This window comes from Psittacula echo (genome assembly GCF_963264785.1).
Source record: "Psittacula echo genome assembly, chromosome: 1".
Lineage (NCBI taxonomy): Eukaryota > Metazoa > Chordata > Aves > Psittaciformes > Psittacidae > Psittacula > Psittacula echo.
In genome coordinates this window covers 54,975,384-54,999,317 of record NC_137735.1, presented here as the reverse complement: position 1 = coordinate 54,999,317, position 23,934 = coordinate 54,975,384, and the positions used below count along the sequence as shown (strand labels likewise).

The following is a 23,934-nucleotide window of genomic DNA, read 5'->3' as shown; positions in this document are numbered from 1 at the left end:
CTGAAAAGCTGTGCTGAACATTTTCACTTGACCAAACCACGTAATCTGAGGCACGGCTGGCAGAGACTGACTGCACCTGCAGCCTGGATGGGGTGAGAAGCCTGGTGCTCTGCTGATTCTAGTGCTGTCACCACACTAGTACGGACTTTGCCTGAGTGTGGTAGTAGCAAGGCAAAAGATTCTCAGATTCAAAGACTGTACAAGTGTACAGCCCCAGGATGAGGCTCCTAAAATACTCTCATGTTATTTCACTTACAGATTTCTTTTTGAGACAAATACTTGAGCAATTTTCATTTATTAAGTGAGCCTGAAATATGAAGAAGTCAGCAGCACCTGTTTTCTGTGCAAGATCCACAAGAGGAGTGCCTGGCTGCAGGACGGTATCTGAGCTGAAGGTATGACATGGGCTCAAGTGTGAGTAGAACAGTGGTCATCACATCAGAGTTCAGGATTAGTTTTCTAAACAACCATCTTAAGTAAGTGATGTGATGTAATCCATTCATGTTGCAAAGCAGCAGAACCTCTCTTACCCTTCAAGATTAATTTAAAGAGGCAATATGTGTACAAGCACATTTTTGGATAGGTGTGAAGGTTCATTCTTGACTGAACAGTTTTCTATAGGGAGTAAACTGGCAATGTTAGACCAGGATGGACTTACTGTGGTGTTTCTTTTTTCTTTCTGGAAATATTTACAGTATTTCCACATAGGGTATAAGTTTCCACATTAGGGTGCTGGCAGCACTACTGGTGTTTGAACAGGGCAAACAAAGGCTATTGTTACTTATAACATTGCCAGGCAGTGACTGAACCTCCCTGATGAGTTACTGCCTTCTCACAACCTCTGCTTTTCTGTTAATAGAGGACCTCCATAACTGAAGACGCTCAAAACTCAATGGGACAAGACATGGGTGACCTCATGTAATGTAATACTGGCCCTGCTCTGAAGAAGTATTTGGACACCGGCATGTCAGGTCTGGGAGATCATTGGCTAGTTTATCTTTTGAAACTTGTCCCCAGTACATCCTGATTTGCCATCAGTAAATGGCAGCTGTCTGGTTTTAGAAAAGGGAGGCAGTATAATCAATACTGTAATGCACAGTACTGATTCAAATGATCCATTTTCCCCCTCTCCTCTAAGCCTTAGCAAATATCTGTGATGAGCAAGTTGTGCTGCAGTAAAATATTTCTGAAACAGAGAAGCAGCTTGGGCACTGTGTGTAGGAAACTCTGATGTATGGACAGCCCAAGGTGAGGTGGGAGAACTGAATAAAAAACATTTTTAATAAAGTTTTGGGGTCAATTTTACCTGTCTCTCCTTTTGCAAAGGTGGGTGGCGATGATAAGGGAAGAGCTTTTGCTGTATTGTCCTCCAGGTGTGATGAACTTTGTGAGCTGGATAGTGCTTTCTGAATGATTTCAATGGCTTCTGTGTGATCCATCTGTCTCAAAGCAGCAATCAACTCCTGAACTGTGCCACCAGAAACCTAAGAGAGAAGACACCAGATGTTTACCATCAGCCAGGCTGGTAAAGCTGAAGGGCTGCACTGTTTCACCATGCAGGAGGACAACATTCTCGACATGTCTGAGTTCTTTAGAACTTGTTCCAGCCACATTACCTCATAGTTATCGAGCAGAGTTTTCGATGGGGAAGGGCTCAACCTGAAGGCATTATTAAGTATGCCAAGACCCAGTTTTTGTGCTAGAGTGGACCAGTTTTTGTTTGGATCGGGTAGTTCCAATAGTTTGTAAAGTTGCATCTTGGAGCTTTCATTCAGGTCTCTCAAATGTCCTGGAGAATAGAGAAATATGTTAGTTTATTATTTATACAAATTGTGCACTGTTCCATTTCTAAGTAAAACAAAGCCAAATTAAAGAGTACTTTAGTGTCCATCAATCCCAGTGTTTACTAACGTAATACTGAAAATGTACTCCTTTGTGTCATTCATTCTATGAATGAGGGGTGGGAGGGTACCTCTTCTCCTTCCCTCTTTCAGTTACAAACTATTGCAGGGCAATGTCTTCTGCAAGTACACTTTCAGTACTCAGTTACTAGAGGTATACTGTCAGTCATCTTTATAGATGTTACCTTGCATCAGTAAATCCTCCGAAACCACTGCTAACTCATAGGGTTTGCCATTTAATATGTCATACACCTAAAAATACAGAAACCTTGTTAGTGTCCAGTATCTTGACAAGTCTCAGTATAAAGTCCTAATTCCATCTGTAAACAGGCAGCTTTTTCTTCCTCAGGAACAATATGACTAAAGATACTGTAGAAGACCTGTGCAAAACTTGAGGGAGAAATCTTGAGAAGTTAAATTGCCCTTATCGTATGTCATCTGGCAAGTGTTTTCAAGATACAGAGGAAGTCTTTGCAGAAATAACCAGCAGGAGCAGTGGCTATTTGAGGAGTTATTACCTGTCTGCAACTAGTAATTTAAAACAAAGCCTAGATTTTCACCTAATGCTAATACCACTCCCCAGCACAATGACCAGAGATGCTTGACTGCTTGTACCTTACACTCACACCAAACCAAGTGGACATGATCAGCTACTAAAGCATGGACCGTGCAGCCTAATCAACTGTTTGGGTAGGACAGAAGAGTTTATTTTCTCTGCACATAATGTCTGCAATTCTGAAGAATGCTGAACATCCAGCAAAGAAACCCACTAGAGAGCATCTCTGAACATGGGCATTCAAACACAACCCCCTGAATACTTTTCCATACTAAAGACGGTAGTGCAGCTATTTCAAGAACTGCCTATTCAAGTAGTCTGTTAAGTGGAGCTTCCTTCCAATGCTATTTCATGAGGGGGGGTTGTGGTTGAATTAGTTTAAATTTAGATGGCAAATTAGTAGGTTGTCACCACTGAAATAACTGTGTATGCAGTGAAAGGAGTTAGCTGAGAGAGCTGTCATTTACCATTAAAATAATAGATCACGTACCTCAGAGTTGGCCGCCATATCCAGTGGTGTTGTTCCAGGCACAATCCCTTCATCGTCATCTTCATCATCTTTCACGTCATCCAGATAAAACAATGGCTCAAAGTTCTCAATGTGAGGATTTGCACCTGGAAAACAAGTGTGCAAAAGAATTCCTAAGAGAAGGCTTCAAGTTGCTTTGCAACAATATTTAAAATACGTATTCTAAGCTCTGAACAGCAAATTGGCTAATTTAGCTAATTTTTTTATCAACTAAAGTTAGATGCTCTCACATCTCTGTATAAAGCTACTCTCCATTATAAAGAGGGAAAGCATGACATGTGTTAGGGCCCAACAACTGAGCTGCGATTCTGTCAACTGACTTTGAGGTCTATTCTTGGCTCACACTGAGCGTACCATGTACATGATGAAACAATGCTGTGGTGCTTCTTTTTATAGTGTCAGGGAAAATGTGGGTATTATTATAAAGACCAAACACGCAGCCAGAGCAATGAAAGGCTGGATTTCAGTTTCAAAGGAGAAAAATCAGGTCTAATCACAACTGAAATACGATTTCAATAAATATTCAAACCTAACTCTTCCACAGTGATATGAAATAGGAGACACTAACAAGCTTGTCTTTCAGTGACCTATTTTTTTTTTTTAAAGCAGCCCAACACTTATCCCAACTGTGTGTAACAGGGTCTCTTCTTTGCTGCTACAGCTATAAAAAACTACAAAAGAAACACTTCCAAGAGTGCCAAAGTATTTTTCTTGACTAAACTTATTTGCCTTTTTAGCCGTTAGATGGTGCTACAGAGTAGTACAGCACCTGAAAATAGGACTTTCCTGAGGAAAAACAAACCTTCAGGCTTTAACATCTCATTTCTCCTGCTCATTAAAAGTTCAGTGGCACATTCTTATCTGCTTGCAGCCTTCTAACTTTAATTGTCACTGTGAAAGAGAACTGTCCAGAAAAAACCTATTTTCATACCTGCTGCTTTGAGAACTGCTGCCAATTTTGTAGAGCCCCTTCCAGCTGCTATGTGAAGAGGAGTTGTCCCATCATATGTAGTGCTGTCCACATCTGCATCACCCTGAGTTTTTATTGAATGACAGAAAGAAAAGTGTCACATGTCTGTATAATACAGCTACAGAGACTCATGCACTGCTACGGTGCAGGCAAGCACCATTCCATGCCTGTTTGATTAAAAACTCTCATCGTTGTCTGAAAAGAAGGAAGTAGAAAGTAACTCCAATTGTCTGTATTCAGGAACAGATGGCGTGCTCCAGCAGGAGGCACAGTGCAGAAACCCAAATAGCTCAGGCAGATAAAAGCCACTCTTCACCCCATGCCACCCGATTACCCACGGTGTGTGGAACGTGAACTGGTGTGCACAGAATTCCTGTTGCTCCTTATGACAGCAGGTAGGCTGGAGGCACAGTCACACATAGATACTGAGGAAAGCTACCACAGCCAGCTGTGGGTGTGTAGAATTAAGCACTCTATGATCAAGGTGTTTCAGAGATGAGACAAATATTCATAGATGTACACAACTATCTCTCTACGCACTCCTGTATCCGCATTCCACTTCATACAGATGAAGCAGTTGTTCACAAGCAGTTTCACTGGTTGCTGGGATTACTCAGTGCAAACTAAATGCAGCATATGTGCTCAGGTCAGGGTCACAAACTACATTCCACAACTTTGGCAAAAGACTCACCAGCAGAGCTGAACAGGCAGTAACAAGTAACATCAGCAATAATTTTGCCATTACACCAATTTAAGTAATCGAGTCAATAAACAAGAACCCCCCCTTACTTCTGTTCCTCGGAAGCACTTAAGGATTTTCAAGAGTTTTTAAATATGTAAGTGAAAAGATGCAGGAAAAAGAAATTCTGCCCTTACCTCAAGCAAAAGGCAACCTGCCAAGGGGATGTTCTCTTGTTCAACAGCTAAATGCAATGCAGTTCGTCCTGATTTTTGTTCCTGAGCATTGATGTTAACTCCAGCAGCAATCAGCTGTTTGAGGCAGGACATGCTATTTGCCATCACCACCATGTGAATTGCGCTCAGACCTGCACAAAACAAACCCCATCCATCACATGCATTAGGATTTTAAAAAATAGAGAAATGTCAGAGCAATGAGTTTTGAAGTGGCTACACTGTGACAGCTGTAAAATGAGTGACAGTTACTGTAGTTAACTGAGCAGAAGTGACAGACTTTGCCTGCTAAAAGATGGCATTAATAAACACATTCTTTGTGTATAAATTGGTACTAGTTGCGTTACTGATGGCAAGCCAAAGCCATGCATGAAAAAATATAATCAGCAGAACACAAGGTGGAACAGAAGGCAGGAACTAAAGAGCTCACCTAGAGCATCTCCTTGTCTCAAAGGAGAGTAGCTTTAAAAAGAAAATCTGCATAGTAGTAAACCAGCAGGTATCCTGCACCAGCCCCATCTGCTACTGAACATCTCTGCTAGTCTGGCGAATCATTGGTATTTTTTACTGTCATCCTCCTGTAAGGTCACACAGCCCTGTCACCTCAAGATTATCTGCACCAGCCCCAAAAAAGAATAACAATACCTAGTGTTTAAAAACAAAAGCCAACCCAATCAACCGACCAAAAAACTCCTCTCTCCGAGGAACTTTACGCAGTTTTTTTTGAATCCCATAATGACATTTTTAGGTCAGACACTTTACAACATACTAGTGCAGGAGTACTACATTCAAATGACTGATGCCATTGAAAAATAGGAGAATTGTGCTTTTGTGGTTAGTTTACAGGCTCTAGTTCCGTATGGTCACTAAGTACCAGATATGAAACTCAACAGAGGTCCAGAAATTACATTTGAGGGGATTTTATTTACTAGAGATGAGGAGGAAACATTACTGCTGGAGGTTTGTTTTTTTTTAAAGCAGTGGTTGCATAGGGTACTCAGGAGGAACACAGTGCTTGATGTTTTGCGAGATTAAAGAGAATATACAGTAACAACATTAAAATCCATACTGTGTAATATGGCCATTACCAATCCTTATGTTCTGTATAATCAAAAAACCTACATGTCTGTGTTCTCTCATCTGTGACTACTGCAGCCATACAAAAGTCAAGCACAGCACATGCAGAATGGGGAAAGATGTTATTTCCAAGGCCTGTATCTACCTGTGTAGAGACACTGTGTTGGCTGAAGTTGTGTTGGCCCCATCCCTGGCAGTGTTCAAGGCCAGGTTGGATGGTGCTTTGAGCAACCTGGTCTAGTGGAAGGTGTCCCTGCCTGTGGCAGGGGGGTTGGAACTGGATGATATTTAAGGTCCCTTCCAACCCAAACCATTCTGTGTTCTACGATTAACTGAGGTGTGCTTGTCTGGTAGTTACGTGTAAAAGAAAGCCACTATCTTTTCATACCTTCACCACTGGAAAGGTCGACCATTGTAGACATCTTCTTATGCTTGAGAAGTAGACTCAAAATCTTGTCATCTCCTTCAGCAGCAGCTAAATGTAAGACAGAATTACCATGGCGATCCAGAAGGCTGACATCTGCTCCAGCCTTCAGCAAATCTTCTACCACCTCTGCCTGCTTTGTGATTACTGCCAGGTGCAAGGGGGTCTAGAAGTGACAGAAGCGAGCCATGAGAAGATAAGCTACATCACTTCTACAGAAATCTCTTAAACCCATAAAAGCTCCTAGTGTGAGAAGATGTTACTTTACTTCAAAGCTAACAGAAATTAAAAGCTGGCGCACGTGTACGTTCTTCTACCGCACACTACAAATAGAGTTTGTACTTACTAGAAATAAGAGCTGCTTTGCCAGTGTCAGCAGTTGGACTTTGGGAGGGACAAAGATGTTGCCTACTCTATAAGCCAGGGCACTGACCTGGCTGTTCAAGCATTGCAGTGCAAGGCACTTGGGAAATTAGGTAATCCCTGTGCCCTCAGACACTGCAACCCTGCTTCCAGCTGCCCCATAGCCAAGTTCATGCCATAGAGGGAGCACACACACTTTCCAGGGCCTGCTCAAATCTGCCTTTGGCACTGAACTGCCATCTAATTTTACTCCTGAACTGGCTTGCAGCCATGGGCTTAGATGTTCCTTATCCCTTAAAATGACTGCACAGAAAAGAAAATCCTGCTGTTCTGTGCATGTGTCAAAGTGCAGAACAACTCCATTTACACAGCGCCTGTCCAGCTAGCTAATTCCATTTGCACTGTCTGCATTTTTGCACAGACACAGCAGCTCTTGGGCTGAGAAGTTTCAAGTATTTCCAAAGGTTGATTGTATACTGCATTCCTGGCAGCCCTGCCAGTGAACAGCGTGATGCAGAACATACTCAGAAACGTATGCATTTAAACAGTAAGCATTCCGGTAAGGTTTTGGAAATCACCTTTCCAACACGAAAATCATCTAAAAATTGCACAAGATTCCATATTGCTATCCTTATATTAACAGAAGACGATAAAAAAGACTCATTCCAGCTCTGTATTGAGCTTCTATTTGTCAATAGATCTCTCAACATATCTGCAACTAATTACCGAATCTAAGTGGTACGTGTATGACTCAGCTTTCAGAATATCTGCACAGAACAAAAATTCCAGTCCAAGCCTGCATTCCCTCCCACCGCTGCCTTAAGGTTTTACGTAGTAAGGCAGGAATAGCTGCAGAGGTCCTGGTAGGTAGAGATTTATTTGTTGTGTGACACAGCTTTGCGTCCTGTTTCTGTTTAATAGGGGGCACAGGATTCAAGTCAGAATCTCCTGCTTGCTTTCATCAGCCTCCCCATTTCAAACTTGCTTTATATGAACATAACAATGAAATGCAAAAGGGAACAAAAAGGTCAAACCCTCTGGGACTATCTGTGTAGAATAAAAACCTGCCTTTACTGTTCACAGCAAAAGAAAAGACAGGGATGTTATTGTACAGCTGTGTAATGTTCAGCTGGTTACCTTTGGGACAACCGAATGGCACACGTTTGAAAAGATATTTGTTGCTAGGCAGGGTTCCACAGCTCTTTTTAAAGCCTTTCTGAGCTACAAAACAAAAAGCTCAGACTGTGTCACAGAGGAGGCTGAATCACAGAATCACAGAATGGTTTGGGTGGGAAAGGACATAAAGATCACCTAGTTCCTACCCCCCTGCCATCGGCAGGGACATCTCACCCTATACCATGTCACCCAAGGCTCTGAGAAGACAGAACTGGCAGTTTTCCTGCTAGCTAAAAGACACAAGGATGGGCTTTTTTTTGTTTGTTTGTTTTGCTATAATGTGATTCTAGAAATGAACGGGAAATCCTGGTGCTCATGTGATGGGCACAAATACCATCTGGGCTATAAGAAGGGCAGAGTTTGTACAGCTTCCCCATGCTTACAGAAAACTGATGACGCAGCAACTGACTCACAATCCCGAGTTATCCTATGTTAGAAAGGCTAAAAGAGCCGAGAGATGGCACACTGTGAGCCTCACCACTGGTTCAATACCACAGAAGCCAAATAATGAAGACAAACTCAAGAATTTTGTATCTTTGTCCTGTTTTACAGTTAACCCATGAAGACGTTTTTGTTAACATCAAGGGAAGGTATAAACTAAACTGCTGAAAACATGCTTTTGCTCCTCCACCACCTTACACCTAAGCTTGTTTGCACTGCAGTCTGATCTGGGCTTATTCCAGCATATAAAAGAGGACAGAGTAAATTGTCCAATTTCTTTTTTACTGGCTGAACAATCCACAGTACTTATACCATCACAACTGAGTACCTGATAAAGGTCGTTTCTCATGTTAATGATGTCATTGTAATTCAAATCAGCTGTCACTTCCAAGAGGTCTTTCACCAGCTTAGTATGAAGGTGGATAATTGCTAAATGAAGGACGCTGAAACAAACAAAAACCATTAACAAATGCACGCAATTTTCACATTTATTATACAAATTGTAAGGTTTTGCTGTAGACCTGATTGAATTCTAACAGAAACACTTGACTATTGAAGGTCACGATTTCAGCACTAAATATCAGCACCTAAAATGAAGGCCAACATTAAAAATGCTTGTCAGAAGAAAACAGTGTTTAACCCTTCAATTACAAAAGCACAAGTTTACTACTAGTCTAATAAATACAAACACTGGAGCACAAAATAATTGTTTCAGAACTTGCTGAAATCCCCAGATTTCATGCTTTGACTTCTGCAGCACTGAACACTTCTTTCTGTGAAACCCTTCCTTCAGAATTTCCACAGGCCTCTCTGCCATCAAAGCAGGTTTTCCCTTGGGGGTTTCCCCACATCTGTGGGTTTTTCTTTCCTTCATTTTCAAACAGAAGAATGACGAAGGACTCGGCCTGGTGACTAACAGCCACAGGGCTTGTAGCAGTGGCCAGAGACCTCAAAGCCAAAGGAAAAACCTGTTCTGGGACATGAGTGACTGCATAGCAAGGCACTTCACCCCTCCTACTGGTGAGTAGCCTTTCTCGTGCTCTTCTCCTTCACCAGCAGCCACAGTGGCTGTACTTGCAAAAGGACACCAGGAAAACAGGAGGTTGTGAATCCTACATCCCATCTCAAGCACAGCTCCATTTGTCTTGTTCCCTTTAGACTTTCTTTCAAAGTCATGCCCTTTGTTTCGAAACACATCCTGCCAAGCTCTCCCTTAACAGATGTCTAGCCCCTAGACTCATCTTTTCAGCATATTGCTGCTGGGACACACTATCAACATAGGTCATCTGGCATGTCTGTTATGCTGCTAGAGAAATACCTAAGTATGCTCACATCTATTCTTTCATCAGAAGAACAAGAAGTTCTTTGCCATTCGGGGGGTACAGTCATTTTGAAATTGAGACTGAGAACACTCAAAACCAGAAGATATTTTAAAAAGTGAAAAAAAATTATTTCTAAACCAAATTAATCCTCTAAGGGTCCATTTTTTTGGTTCTGGACACTGCCATAGGCAGTACCACAGCCGTTTCCCTCCTTCAACTCTTCTGTGCTGTTCAAACAGTCCCATCACTATTATAAAAGAGGGGTTCCTCTGCTCTCTGGTAGATGTGTCTTATTATGCCCTATCATGCTGACACTTTATTTCCAAATCTCACTTCAGAAACAAGTCTGTTCTTCTACTGCCTTTAGTTCCATTTCCTGTAGCAAGTACTTTAATTTTACCCTGCCACTACATGTGATGCTGTAAAGACATGATGACTATACCATGGAAGAGCAAGTCAATTCCATTTCTTACACAGTTCTACATCAGAAACTGCATTTCAGCCCCACTATAGAGGCAGAATGCTGCTCCACTGTCAGGCTTCTGGAGAAGAGCAGTGGTGCTGGTACAAATGCAGCACCAGCTGGTGTTACTGAGGGCCCACTGTAAATATGCACTAATCAGGATTAATGTATTTTGTCTTAAAGCCATAAAACACAATACAGGGTCCCAATAAATGTATTTTCACTCCCTATATACTCCCTTGATGAAAGATGAGCAAAACTGCCGACAGCAACATTTCTTTAAGGGCTTAAGCAAAAATCTGTAGTTTTTGCCATACTTTTCATGATTAAAGTGAAAATTAGGAAAACTGATTTATGAATTCTGATTTTAAATTTTTTAAAACCAGCTCCTGCAGGAAAACAGTCATCAAAACTCTGTTCTGTTAAAAAGCCACAATTCAGATGTATTATATGCTCTCAGAGTAAAATACATCCCAGCAGAAAGGCATCATGAGCTTGAGTCTCACATATTTGCAGGTACTTCTTGACTCAGGAAGAAAACAACTACTTACCATCATTCTGAAAAGTATTTTGACATTGCTGAAAGTCCAGTTCTGAGAGGCACCTTATTGATATTGAAATGCAAGTCCTACCCCACCCCATGGTTTTAATTAAAAAACCCCAAAAAACTCAGAAGCTCTATTGTCCTAAGTGCTTGCAGATTTTGTTGCTAGCTCCTGCCTCATTCATGTTCCTGCTTTCCTCAAAGCATTCATTAGGCTGCCAACTGGAAAGCAAAAGTAAAGCAGCTATCTCTGATTTTGCAGTGCTTTATCAGTAACCTGAGACCTATTTTCATTCTCAGTGGAGGGGAAGTTGTAGCCTCTCTGGGTAATCCTGCAGTGGGATAGCATGTCTCACCACTTGTAATTTTCCAACTAGCTGGATACCTTAAGGCTTATGTGGCTTCTATTGTAAAAACCACTGCAATTTAAGGAAACATAAGTGATTGCACGGGGTCTGCCCAAAGCCTGCCAGCTAAAAAGTGAGGATGTGATAATGTCACTTCCTTCCACATTCCTTGCATGTGTTCAGAGCCACTACTGCTGAATTTGTTTTTAAATAGCTACTAATCATTAGTTCCTCACTGTATTTCAGTCTCTTAGTCCCATAAAATCTGCATAGCTAGAGAGGAACAAAATGGATTTCTGCTACAGCTCCTGTTATTGAAGGGCTGGTATTAGCAAATATTAGCAGCCAGGCTGGCCACAAACATCCATGCAATCTCTTGAAAGACAACAGTACAGTACAGATGTAAGCAAGAACAAAATAGTTGTCTTGGAAGACCTTGGTGTCAGTGAGAGAAAAGCAGCAGGGACACTCCTGCAGGGAGACCCTCCAGAGTTTCTAATTTCTCCCAGTGCATCTGGTAAGCTAAAGCTTCCTATCAACACTTACAAGCCTTGCACGGCATAGAAAGCACAGCACTCTCCTTCAGCACAGAGCTGAGGGTCCCCATCAACTGTGTACCATGCTGCAGGCATGGCACTTTATGCTCAGTTAAGATTTTAAGTACAAAAAAGCAAACAAGCTCACAGCATGCTCAGCATATCCTCAAAGACCAGACTGCTTTCTGACAGGTACTGACTGGATCAATGAACTTTGTGGTGCGAGTCACTTTTCTGCAAATGCTACAAAAATGTCTGTATTGCAGCTGTACCACCCCCAGACAGCACAAAGGAGAATGGTGTTTATTTGATGAGAGCAGAGCTGCAGTTCACGATCGGCACCCACAGAGGACAGAACTGACTACACCATTCTGCTATCAAAACCATGACTTTCAACCTAGTAAGTACAGGCCAACTTACTTGTCTCCATTATCATCCTGGACAGCAGTGAGATGGCGCTGAACAGCCAACAGCATCTTCACATCTCCGGTTACAGCATAATCAAAGAGAGCATTGCAGTGACGCTTGGCAAGCTGCATGGCCTTCTCCAGGAATAGACCATCTGCAAAACAAAGTTTTTCCTTCATCTGCTTTGTCTACCTTGCAACACCTCCTTCCTTGAGCAGGCATTTGTGCTGCCAAAAAACATACAAAGTGCAGAGCACCAAGCATTATTCACTGAGACAGGTTGCCAATTACTCCTCAGATGTAAGGATAGAGGGAATGAGTCCCTCGGAAAAAAAACTAGGTGGATGGTGAGCATTCGGGCATCAGGAATCTCGAGAACAGTCAAATCCTGGAAGCTACCTTTAGTTTGAGTGGTACTGAACTAAATGCATTGACGTGTGCTTTTGTGTAATGAGACAAAAGGAGCAGGAACTTGGATTTGCTTAGATACAAGTGACATCTGAGGACTCTTGTCCACAGAGGACTTTAAAGAACCTCCTATGCAGTTCTGAGTAGTTTAACTTGAGGGAACCAAGGCACAAGAAGCGTAAGTGACCTGTCAAATACTGCACAGAAAGTCACTGTAAAGCTATGGAATAAATGCAGGGCTTTGTGCACCCTCTCCCACTACTCAAACCATGGAGCCTCTCCTGCTCTGCAGCAGCAGCACAAAGAGTCTGTTCACCTGTTTAAACCATTGCAGTGTTTACAATGCTTAGTATTTGTAGTACCCTGATTCTAGACTTATAACATGTATGGCCACTGAGATTTTAGAAAGCAGAATTTGTCATGGTGGGGAGGCAAAAGGGAGAAAAGGGAGGACAGAAACTCATTTGTGGAAAAAAGTCAGTCTAGAGGCTCTGTCAATACCTTTGTGGTTCTGTATCAGCAAGAAACTAGTGAAAATGAAACAGATGAACTTTCAAACCACAGTTGTCATTCTGGGAAGCAGTATCGTCTGAAACCAGTCTGTATTTTGAACAGTTTCATGTTTCTATAAAACCTTGTAAGGTTAAAAATTACTAGGAGCACACAAGCAAAACAGACGTCATTTAAAGCACACATAGGGAGAGATTACCCAGGATTTCCAGCTACATAAACCCAGGCATCTGGACTGAGTCAGAAGCATATCTCATATATAAGTACACATAATTTCTGCAAGCCAAGACTTACTCAACTGTCTATGAAGATTATTGTTCTAGCGAATCCATCACTGCAGTTCCTGTACTGTATTCCCAAGCTGATATATTTATCTTTGCTATTTACCTTGTAACACTAAGTAATAGCACTAAATAGATGTTACGTTGAGGAGACATATCCAGGGCAAAGGGTGTTAAGCAATTCATCCTTTTCTCATTACAGACATTTCCAAAGACCAAAAAACTGGATGATGAAGCTCCCTGGTTTCCCATACCAAGCACACAAAAAAGACACCCTTCAAAAACACTATAGAAGAGCATATTTAGCCTAATACCCAAATGTTCTAACCTACAAGAGCTGTTTCATGGAGCCTGTTCTTCTGTGTCTATTCTTCATATAATCTGGAGCTTGAAATTGCTTCTTTTCATGCCATTCTAATAGATAAAGAAACAGTCAATTTCTTGCCTACAGTATTCACTACTGGGAAACCAGGTCAACAATTCAGTCCCCTCCTTGGTGACTGCTAAATGGACATTATTATTTCTTCACATAGCAGCAAAAAATTTTGCTCTCTGAGTCAGTCATGACATTTATCATAACCAGAACTGTGAGCCAGCAGTGAGCTCCTCAGGCTCTCTCAGAAGCATGGTCTGTTTCTCAGATCACAAGAAGCTACCCCTTGGAGAACTACAACCCACCTGCTATGCAACTCTGGTTTCCCAAGCCACGGTTTCTAGTGCTGTTAAATAGCAAGTGTTACAAACACAAAGTAATGTGCCCTCTTCCTGACGAAGGAAACAAGACTGGTCTAAATCACAGTGCACTTGGTAAAAGCCAAGAACAAGAAATTCGTTCCTGCCCGATTCCTACAACTACCACGTCTCTCTAGTCCAACTGTTGTTGTTTCATTACTGAAATCCTTTAAGAAAGTGACCATCAGCTCTTCTGAGAAAACAATCCAGGGAAAGGACATCTTCCTGCCTGGGAAATGGATTTATATTTATAGTCTGCATATATTTTACAATTCTGCCGTTAAACTGTTTCTACTGACTCTTCTTGCCTTCCTCCTCTTTTGTCTGATGTCTAAGACTTCGCTACCAAACAGTATTAATTTTACTGTGTATTTTTCACATGGGAACATTTACATTTTAAATTCAAACCTTTACTGCTACTTTTCACGCAGTTTAACAGTACAATCGCAGGGAAGAACTACTGCTAACATCCATTTACTCATCCGTTAAAGCCTATCAAATGCCAAGTAAACTGTGGAATTGTATGCCTTGCACCTTCACTGCTTCCAGTGTTCCTCATAGAGGTTTATTATAAAGCAGTGCTAAACGTGCCCAGCAGGCTAAGCTATTTCTTCTCCTTACATGACAAGCAGAAGCTCAGCTGCCCAGTGGCAGTACAAAGGTGGAAAATTATCTACAACACTATGTATGGGGAGGGACCTTAGATTTGGGGGAATTGAATCCCTCCTGTTAACTCCAGGAGGAATTATCATATTTTGAAAACAGCAAACATATTTATGGAGTTTCCAGGCCTTTAACACCAGCTTCGCTCATACTACTGTTTGATCTACCCTGAACACATTTGCTTGTTCACTTACCTTTCCACCTCCAATTTGCTTCATTTACTTCACTTTTACAGAAAGAAGCAGCATCCTCCTTCTCCTCATGATAACCAAAGGTTCTGCACTCATTCCTCTCCATAGTTTCCACTTTCACATCATGTTTCACATCCCGTGTATCACTTTGTTTATCAGAGCTGTTCCCATCTTGTTCAGCTGTACTATTTAATAGTCCTTCAAACAATAATTAGTACCATTAGTGTCTAATACTGTTGCTCTTTTATGCAAGTGATAAAGCTCAACTATCCAATGCCAAACCCTAAAAACTCTATGCAAATATTGACGTTTACATAGGTGTTACCATTAAGCATTCATGAATCCTAGTAGTCCAGATGCCAACGCACATGGACAGACATAGCAATGTAACTTGCTCTAAAGTGATACTATGTTTTTGACAGCCTCTGCTTTAAAGATGAACTTTTATATATAACAAGAGATACACCTCTCCTTTTATGATACAAAAATGCAAGTCTGAAGTATTCACAGGAAATCTAGCTGAATGATTCAGATTTACTTTTATTCTTCTGACAGCAAATTCATCCCTTAGACTTTGGAAATAAGTACAGAGTATTCAACCTGTAATTACTTCCTTATTTTAGGAAGCCAAGAATGTCCTTATTATTAACTTAATCTTTTCCATTGACTTGTATGTTACTTCTCTGGGCTGTTGTGTATCAGACTATGGTGACAAAGGAAGACACCTTTCCTCTGGTATAGTCCTCGTGTCACCTGCAATCAGCACATTCAAGCAAGCGAAGGGCTGTTGCTCGAAACATTCACTGAATATATAAGCACATGCAGGACTTTTGAAAGGAACAACATTTTACTGTTACCATGTTTCATTCCAGCATTGGACTTCGTTGTGCCAGGGTGGAAATGCATCCCTCCAAAAGCAGAGTATCCATATGAAGGATAACTGAACCCTAAAGAAAGGAAAAAAAATTAACAGAAGTACACCCTAAAGCAATGTAAGCATCATCTGGAAGAACACTGATCCCAAAGAACTGGAATTCTGTTTTCTACACACCTTCTGCTTTATTCCAGCCAATTAAAATAAATTTCAGGCTGAAGGTGAACTATTCCTCATCCCTCCGAAATCCAAAAAGTTCTAGATGGTTGGCTAGTGACATGCTCTATCCCAATATCCATAAATCCACACAAATGCGGTATCACTAGTATGCTTCATCTAAAACTCAGCTGAAACTTCACATGCTACCTCTGTGCTTTCAAATCTTTGCGATTACAACAGATACCCATTCTGGTGTTACAGATGTGCTGCTAGCAACACAGGTAACTATTTGAAAACTGCTGCTCTGTCCCCTGCTCTATAAAAAAGGGTTGAAAAGGTATTCTGGTTCAGATGAAATTTGATGATCTACAAGTTTTTAATGCTCTGCTGCAAGCATTAAAGCAATGCTCTTATGCATCTCAGATACACTCTGGCTTCAACAGATAAAGCATAGAAAATTTACTAAATAGTATTGCAAACTTTGTAATAGTTCTTTGCACTAACAGGGTTAATTTGCCAAATTCTACTCAAGGTCTCAGAAATAATTAAGAACCTGTTCAAATTTTAAGCATCTAAGATGGTACTTAGCTGAGCTGTCTCTTGAATTTCAGTGCCTCTGAGGCCCTAGGAAGCAACAAAGCTAAGGTGTGATGGATTCCTGACTAGACTTCCTCAAACAGAAAGGTGTTATCTATGACTTAAAGCTTCAAGGAAAAGGGAAAAGAAAAGTCACCAGGAACCTTATATCCAAGTAGGAAAAAAGAGGAGCTGATGAAATATTTAGAAAGCAATGAGATACTTGGACTGAAATGAGTAACACTGGTATAAAGACGGGAGAGTCAGGTCTTATCTATCTAGAAGGAGACAAAAGTCCTCATCACATTTTAAAAATCAGAATAGACATCTGTCCTGCTCTCAAAGTAGAACCCCTTCTCCCTTTTGGCCAAAACTACTGCCTTACCAGAGCCAGCACCGCCACCTCCTCCTCCATACATGCCACCTCCTCCTGTGCCGCTGCCTCCACCGAAACCATCAGAGAAATTTGGCATGAGCTTCTGTCGTTTCCTTTGCACTTCTTCTTTGTCTGGGTTAGGAAGAACAGATGCGGTAAGGAGTCACTCTTACAGGTAGACACACACAAAGCAGCATGTGAATGCATAAAGCATTACTGAAGTTTACTACTTTAAAAAGGAAAATGCAGTGTTGTAAAAAAGTCAACTCTCTTCAAGCTCCAAATAACAGAACAAGTTTGTATATAATGGAGCAGTGAGAATCCCTGTGAGAAACAAGCTAGTACCGAGTCCCCAGCAAGACCAACAGCATCACTTGGGCTCATGTGGTCTCTTCAGTTATGTCAGGTGCCATGCGCCCAGACTGGGAAGGAAATGTACAGAGGTGTCTTAGGGGGCTCAGCGTTTCCTTCAAAAGTGTCTCATGGAAATCAGTGGTCCCAAAAGTGTTCTATGTCTAAACCAAGTCATAAACCAGCACAAATGCCCTGAACCACAAACTCGTTGAAGAAAATTTATCTTTAAGGAATATACACCCAGGCTCTTCTACTAAGCAAATCTACTTCACAAATGGACCCTTATGAAAGGGTCAGCAAATCACAAGGCACTTTGATTTCCAACAAAGCAGAGTACCTGCAGTGCCCTTTGAACTTCTGGTTAAGGGTAAGGATGGCAAGAAAAGGTGAAAACAATGTTTGCTTGAAATGATTTACCTAAAGTATCAGAAAAGCTACCAGAATGAAGATAGCTGACTGTCAGGCAGGACATTACACTGTCAAACCATGCTGAGCAGAAATAGGAAAAACAAACCTAAATATTCTACAGTGTAATAGCACTTAGGCCCCTTGGAAAGCAAACCACAAAGATTTCCAATTACTTTCTCCAATACAGAGAGCTACACAAGTAGGGATACAAACATTACAGGGGTTTAAAACCAGTAGGATTGTTGAGGAAAGAATGAAATACCCTTTGTTCATGAGCCTACTAATTTTCAACAGCCCTACAACAAAAAGAAATTTCATGCACAGGCACATCAGTCAGTGCATCAAATGCAACAGAGGAATACATGAACCAGTATACTGAAACGTACAAGTGCATTACTTCCAGGTATACATGATCTGTAAGTATACATGCATGCACACACCAAGCATACTCACACTGATGAGGAGAGAAAACTCTAGAGAGCAATCTAGTCAGAGAAACAAACAAAAAATCCACATACACGTGTCTAAGTCCATGTGAACACTTGCAACAAGGAAAAAAACCAGCCCCTAAGTGGTGATTTCATGATTAGGTTGTGTAGGGGATCTGAAAACACACATAACCATGTTGAATTAATTTTACTCCATTAAGAGGCACATGCAAGAGGTTTACTTCCAGTCTGGCAGCTTTGCTCTGCAGTTGTATACTTCCACCTTCCATAATACTTGTGCAAGATTCCTGAAAATCACTGCCAATACAAAATCCTCCAGCAACTCTAAGGTTTGGTGAATGCATGCTTTCTGCTATTTTATTGTAATAAGTGTAAAGTATATTCACTTGGACATCAACCACCATTCCTTTCTTCTCAGCCCTCCTTAGTCCATCACCACTAATACACATATTTTAGAGATTTTGACAGAGTATTGATTTTGGCTCTAAGTTAGGCACTGAAAACATGCAAGATTAAGACTATAATGTAACCTGCAGGCAGGTGAACTGTCAAGAAAGAGACTGTCTTAGTACAATGAAAGACCAATTCTGGCTTGGGCCTCTAGGCATTTCCATATCATTAATATTACTGATATTTAAACCCATGATTGCTGCTGCCATTCACATTAAACACTGTAGACTTTAAAGGGCACAGATCTGCTAGTTAAACTTCTTTCCTAACAACTTTGGAAGCAGGTCTGATGTCAACTATTCTACTTCCACTAAGCAACTACACAAAAGATTGAAATGGCACTTTTCCTGCTCTCGCAAGTGTCTTGGGCTTACTTAAAATATCAGCGAAGTCATGAAGCACGATGGTAGAAGGAGAGAACTGCAAAATACGTAGTTTTTCCACCAGGTACCAATGAGTCTTTGGTTTAAGGCTTCATCTGAAAGTACTGTCAGAAAAATGTCCTCAGATACTATTTTGCAGAAACTCAGAGGAAAAGAGTGCCACCTACTGTATGGACAGGAATGTGTGCACATAAGAATCATGCAAGGAGTAAGCCTCACAAGGCAAATATGCATGGATTTACTGCCTACCAGTCCAACAAAACCCTACAGACCCATTACAGAGCTATCATACTGCACCAAACAAGGAGACAAATACCCTATTTTCTAAAAATAACAACTACAAAAAAATTCCCCCATTCAAAGAAGTTCCATCTTATTAAAGACATTCCTAGGCATCCTGCAGTTCTTTCTCCAATATGTATTTATACTGCACTACGTATTTCCTGCTCTAGTAGGCAGGTCCCTGAGGATTGGAAATTGGCCAACATGATGCCTCTACTAAAAAGGCAGGAAGGAAGACCCTGGAAACTACAAGCCTGTCAGCCTGACCTCAGTGCTGGGAAAGATCACGGAACAGATGATCCTAAGCAGCCAGCAGGGCCAGGGCAGTGATCATCCCCCTGTACTTGGCACTGGTGAGGTTGCATCTCAAATACCGTGTTCAGTTCTGGGTCCCTCACTACAAGAGAGACATTGAGGTGCTGGAGTGGGTCCAGAAAAGAGCAGCAAAGCTGGTGAAGGGTCTGGAGCACAAGTCTGATGAGTGACAGATGTCTGATGAGGAACAGCTGAGGGAACTGGGGGTATTTAAGTATGGAGAAGGCTCAGGGGAGACCTTATCACCTTATAACTACCTGAAAGGAGGATGTAGTGAAGTGGGGGCTCGTTTCTTCTTTCAGGTAACAAGCGATAGGACAGAGGTAACAGCCTCAAGCTGCGCCAGGGTAGGTTTAGACTGGATATTAGGAAACATTTCTCCACCGAAAGGGTGGTCAGGCATTGGAACAGGCTGCCCAGGGGACTGGTGGAATCACTGTCCCTGGAAGTGTTCAAAAAATGTATAGATGAGGCCCTTAGTGACACGGTTTAATGGTGTTTTGGCAGTCCTGGGGTAATGGTTAAATCTGATGATCTGAAAGGTCTTTTCCAACCTAGCTGATTCTATGATTCTATATGAAAGAGATTTAATGAATTACCTTTGATTTCTGGATAGTAGAGAAAAGGCTTTGGTTCGCTTGTTTCTAGATCAGATTTACGACGCAGTTGTACAAATACAGATGCTGGTTTTGTAATATTGACATCTCGATACTTGGGTGTTTTGAACACAATAGCAAACTGTGAAGAAAACAAGTATAAGCACATCTCTCATGGAGCACAGGTTTTCACAACTTTGCTTTTACATTTGGGTTGCTTATTAAGAGTTGGTTTATGGATTGTGAGGCAAAAACTCCTAGCAAAAAGCTGCAACAACAAACTTCCATTTTAGTTTTCAGTTGCACTTTTGAGTTCCAAGTCCTAAAGCTTTTGGGAAAGGCAGAACTGCCACAGAAAGTATCACAACGTCATTAATGTATTAATAATACATTAGCACTGCTGCTTGTTTGCCCCTCCATCATTTAGCATTGATTCTGTGGCTTTCTCAGTTCACAGGAACTCTGAGAACCTTTTATATATCTTATCCCAATTTATTCTGGTGCAATGGGTCTATCTCCCAATTTCCTCACACTGCATTCCTCACCTGCCTAATAACTTTATGTATGTCTTTAAAGAACAGTTAAAATTTTATTATTATTAGGAAGTAACCAACCAAAGAAGAGGTTAGTACAGGATATACAGATGCTTTCACCTCATTTACTAATTACAATATAATCCTACTTTACAGAGAGAAGAAAATCAACAACAAATTACATGCTCTGTTACTTACCTGTCTATGTACATCTGTAGGAGAAAAGTCTCCAAAGCCTTCCCACATACCACCATTCTCATCCTCCTCATAGAAACGTATTTGAATATCATCTGCAAAGAGTGAAAGAAACACTCGTTGGGATGTCCGTGCATATGTTTAACCTTCGGCTAAGTTTATTTCAGATAAAAATCAACATGGTCATGTTTTGGCTGGATGACAATATTACATAATACATGAATTAACCACCTTTACGCATTTTATGAAAAGATCATAACTATTGCATTTTTGACATGATTTTTAGATCATCCTAATTCTAATGGCTTCACTAAAGTTCTTATTTACTGAGCAGTAAAAGGAGAACTAGGCTCAATACCTCTTCCTATTCTGGGGCTGTAAGCCATTCCAGAGGAGCTTTATTTGGAACAAACATGTAGGGAGGGGAGAACTTGAAGCGTGAAATGTAGAAACCACCCTCTCTCCTCCAGCAGTTTCAGTTCAAAAAACACTAGCAAAACCTGAAGTGCCACAGTTCAAGTTCCGCTTGCTGCTGGCAGAGTGCCACTCTGGGGCTGCGGCTCAGAGAGACAGCACGGGTGTGAGCGAGCAGCATGTCAGCAGTGATCCCTCATCCCCCAAACACAGCATGGGACAGAAACTGTGATTTGGCTTCTGCTCCTCTAAACAAGTTTTCTTTTGTTCTCTTTGTATTTATTTACATTTTTAGAAGTTTTTGGGAAGTATCACATTAGCATATGCCTTCCCAGCACTCCTGGTGAGAAAAACCCAGAAAAACCCCATTCTCTCTTAGGGTGACTGAGGCGGGACAGCCTTTTGGAGCAAACAGACTGCTTCCTCTGGTCCATCACCTGCTAGTCTCAAGACTGTGAACCACCATGTCTAGTCCTGCTGTCCTGCGTGCTCAAGTTCCTTCAGGCAGGAGGTTTCTGAGAGCAGTGAGGTCAGGGGAAACCCTGATCTGGCTGAGGGGAAACCCCAACTCAGGGCTTCCACTGAGTCAGACATTTATTTATTTATTTAGTGCACAAGAGTTATGTTTCATCTCAGCCCTTCTGATAGCTGAGAGTATATATGCTACTGAAGAAAAACAGCACTTTCAAAGCTCCTAAAAGCCACCAGGAGCCCTCTCTCTTTCCTAAGTGGTAGAAGAAAATCTGCAAGAAAGAGAGGTAGAAAAGGACAGTGTGATTTTAACAACATGTACAGGGACCGATTCCAAACAGGCAAGAACAGCGCTCCTGCTCCACCACACAATTTGCACCAGGGTGTCCAGGTACTACCTACAGCTGAAATCCAAAGGATTTCCCTCACTCCCATTTTTTTTTTCTTTTTAGGTCAGCCCCAATACTACAACCAACCACATGAACCATTACCTTCCTGTCCAAAACCATTTGAATCCACACCAGCCCAATCCTGACACATTTATAGCCATGAGCAGAGATTACCAAAATAAGTCTGTGAGAAGTATCTGTTTAACTGAGTATTCTCCACCATTAGCATATACATAGACCCAAAGTTACTAGCAGCAGTGCTGAACACATTCAGTTCCCATCAGTGGTTAAAAGAGAATGCTCATTCTTACTCTTTTTCATCAGGAACTTAATAATAAATCAGAAACTTTAACATAACTCAAGGCGAGGTTGGACAGAGCCTTGGGTGGCATGGTTTAGTGTGGGGTGTCCCTGCCCATGGCAGGGGGTTGGAACTAGATGATCTTAAGGTCCTTTCCAACCCTAACTATTCTATGATTCTATGATTCAGAGCAGGCATTAAGTTAATGGAGTCAAGTATCCTCCAGGACCCACCACCCAAAAAAACCCCAGAACATGGCCAAGGCCAGAAATTTTGAGGAGAACAAAGATGATCCCATGGTTTCTGCGGAGGCAACACAAGCTGGATTTGCTTTTCAACAGATTGTTTTGATTTATTCACGTTCTGGACTGCTGGCCTGACTTCCAGAAAGCCTGAGTGCTTACAATTCCTGCTGCCCTATCAGAGCAGGAGAATCCTAAGGCAGCACAGCAGGCTTCACGTGTGATCCAGATGAACACCCTGGTGTGCCTTATAATACTTGGGACTCTTACCTTTCTGAACCTTGTCACAGAGAAGGTAAATCTCTTCCCCTCCAGTTACACACCCTGCTGTTCTGTCCATTCTGACGATTTTTAAGTTGGAGGCATTGGGAGCTTCTATTGAAAAGAAAGATTAAAAGAAAATGCTTACATTCATAATGGTTTTAGATTAAAAAAAAACCAAAAACAAAACCCAACCCCCCCCAAAAAAACCAAAACCAGCCCCCCCAATGCAATACAAAGACAAGTCTCCAATACAACCTATGTAAATTTGCCTATGTTTTTTAAACATGGATAAATCAATAGTTTTTCATCTGAAAGGCATAATCTTTTATCCTCTAAGCTTTAACTGAACTGTGAACTGTAAATGGCCCTGGCCATTCCAGTACAATTGCTGGTGGAATTACTGCACTACTAAAGTAGCACAGCAGTGAACTGCATTCAGCACTCTGCACCAGCACTAACTTTACGAGGGCATTACAAGAGAACATATGGTGTTTTTTCCCGTTTTCTTGACAGTGTGACTCTCACTATTTCACTGCAATATGCAATTCTTTGCTTTACACAGTGGTAAAAAAGCCTATCTCCACAGACCTTAGCAGAGGCATCAGTGCATACCTATCGGTCCTCAAGACAGAACTATCATCTAGCAAAGCAGCTGTCATAGACAGTTATGCTACTAAAAGTTGCATCTACTCTGTGGAAGAGGCTTGAATGGTGCCAATGAAGAGCGTTCGAAAAAAACCTCAGAAACCAAGAACTGGAATTAATAAATGTTAATCCAGAATTAATGAGCAAGTGTTTACCTTGGGGGCTCAGAAACTAGTAACTGACATCTCTGAAGCAACTTAAAACTGCAGAAACATGCATACAAAATTTCCCCTGTATTCATATCCATAGTTGGAGTCAAAATTTTGATGGCCAGGTTCAGAACAATAGGATAACTTCAATTGTTTTTATATGTATGGCTTGATACGTGCTCTACTTCTGTTGATGCTTTGTCCTCCTGCACCTTTTTGCTTTACAAATACTTTCTATCATTATGCAGGTGTGAGATAATGTAATGAAAACCAGTGGAATCTGTAATTGTTTCTAATGAAATATCAAGATTCCTTAAAGACACTGCTTGGTAAATCACCTCAGCCTCCAGACGAA

General features: G+C 41.3%; 2 protein-coding genes across 29 annotated transcripts in view; one reads left to right on the top strand and one right to left on the bottom strand.

Moving 5' to 3' along the window:
* The window catches only part of MANBA (mannosidase beta), a 64,848-nt gene extending 63,337 nt beyond the window's left edge, over positions 1-1,511 (top strand). For 20 of the 22 annotated variants that reach the window (XM_080621377.1, XM_080621375.1, XM_080621374.1 and 17 more), the window contains 2 exons: positions 259-395; positions 860-1,120. The gene's annotated coding sequence lies outside the window, so the exon portion shown is untranslated. Of the gene's footprint in view, positions 1-258; positions 396-859; positions 1,121-1,326 lie in introns of those variants that run through there. The other 2 variants (XM_080621376.1, XM_080621382.1) reach the window with 2 other exon arrangements.
* NFKB1 (nuclear factor kappa B subunit 1) overlaps positions 1-23,934 on the bottom strand; it is a 60,867-nt gene that overhangs the window by 1,201 nt on the left and 35,732 nt on the right. For all 7 annotated transcript variants that reach the window (XM_080621304.1, XM_080621307.1, XM_080621308.1 and 4 more), the window contains 15 exons: positions 22,792-22,896; positions 20,708-20,799; positions 19,980-20,118; positions 16,749-16,871; positions 15,612-15,701; positions 14,758-14,952; positions 11,982-12,123; positions 8,678-8,792; positions 6,334-6,535; positions 4,833-5,002; positions 3,918-4,020; positions 2,948-3,072; positions 2,087-2,153; positions 1,617-1,789; positions 1,307-1,484 (listed from right to left, as the gene is read on the bottom strand). In XM_080621304.1, coding sequence (XP_080477430.1) covers positions 1,307-1,484; positions 1,617-1,789; positions 2,087-2,153; positions 2,948-3,072; positions 3,918-4,020; positions 4,833-5,002; positions 6,334-6,535; positions 8,678-8,792; positions 11,982-12,123; positions 14,758-14,952; positions 15,612-15,701; positions 16,749-16,871; positions 19,980-20,118; positions 20,708-20,799; positions 22,792-22,896 — 2,019 coding nt within the window. The remainder of the gene's footprint in view (positions 1-1,306; positions 1,485-1,616; positions 1,790-2,086; positions 2,154-2,947; positions 3,073-3,917; positions 4,021-4,832; positions 5,003-6,333; positions 6,536-8,677; positions 8,793-11,981; positions 12,124-14,757; positions 14,953-15,611; positions 15,702-16,748; positions 16,872-19,979; positions 20,119-20,707; positions 20,800-22,791; positions 22,897-23,934) is intronic.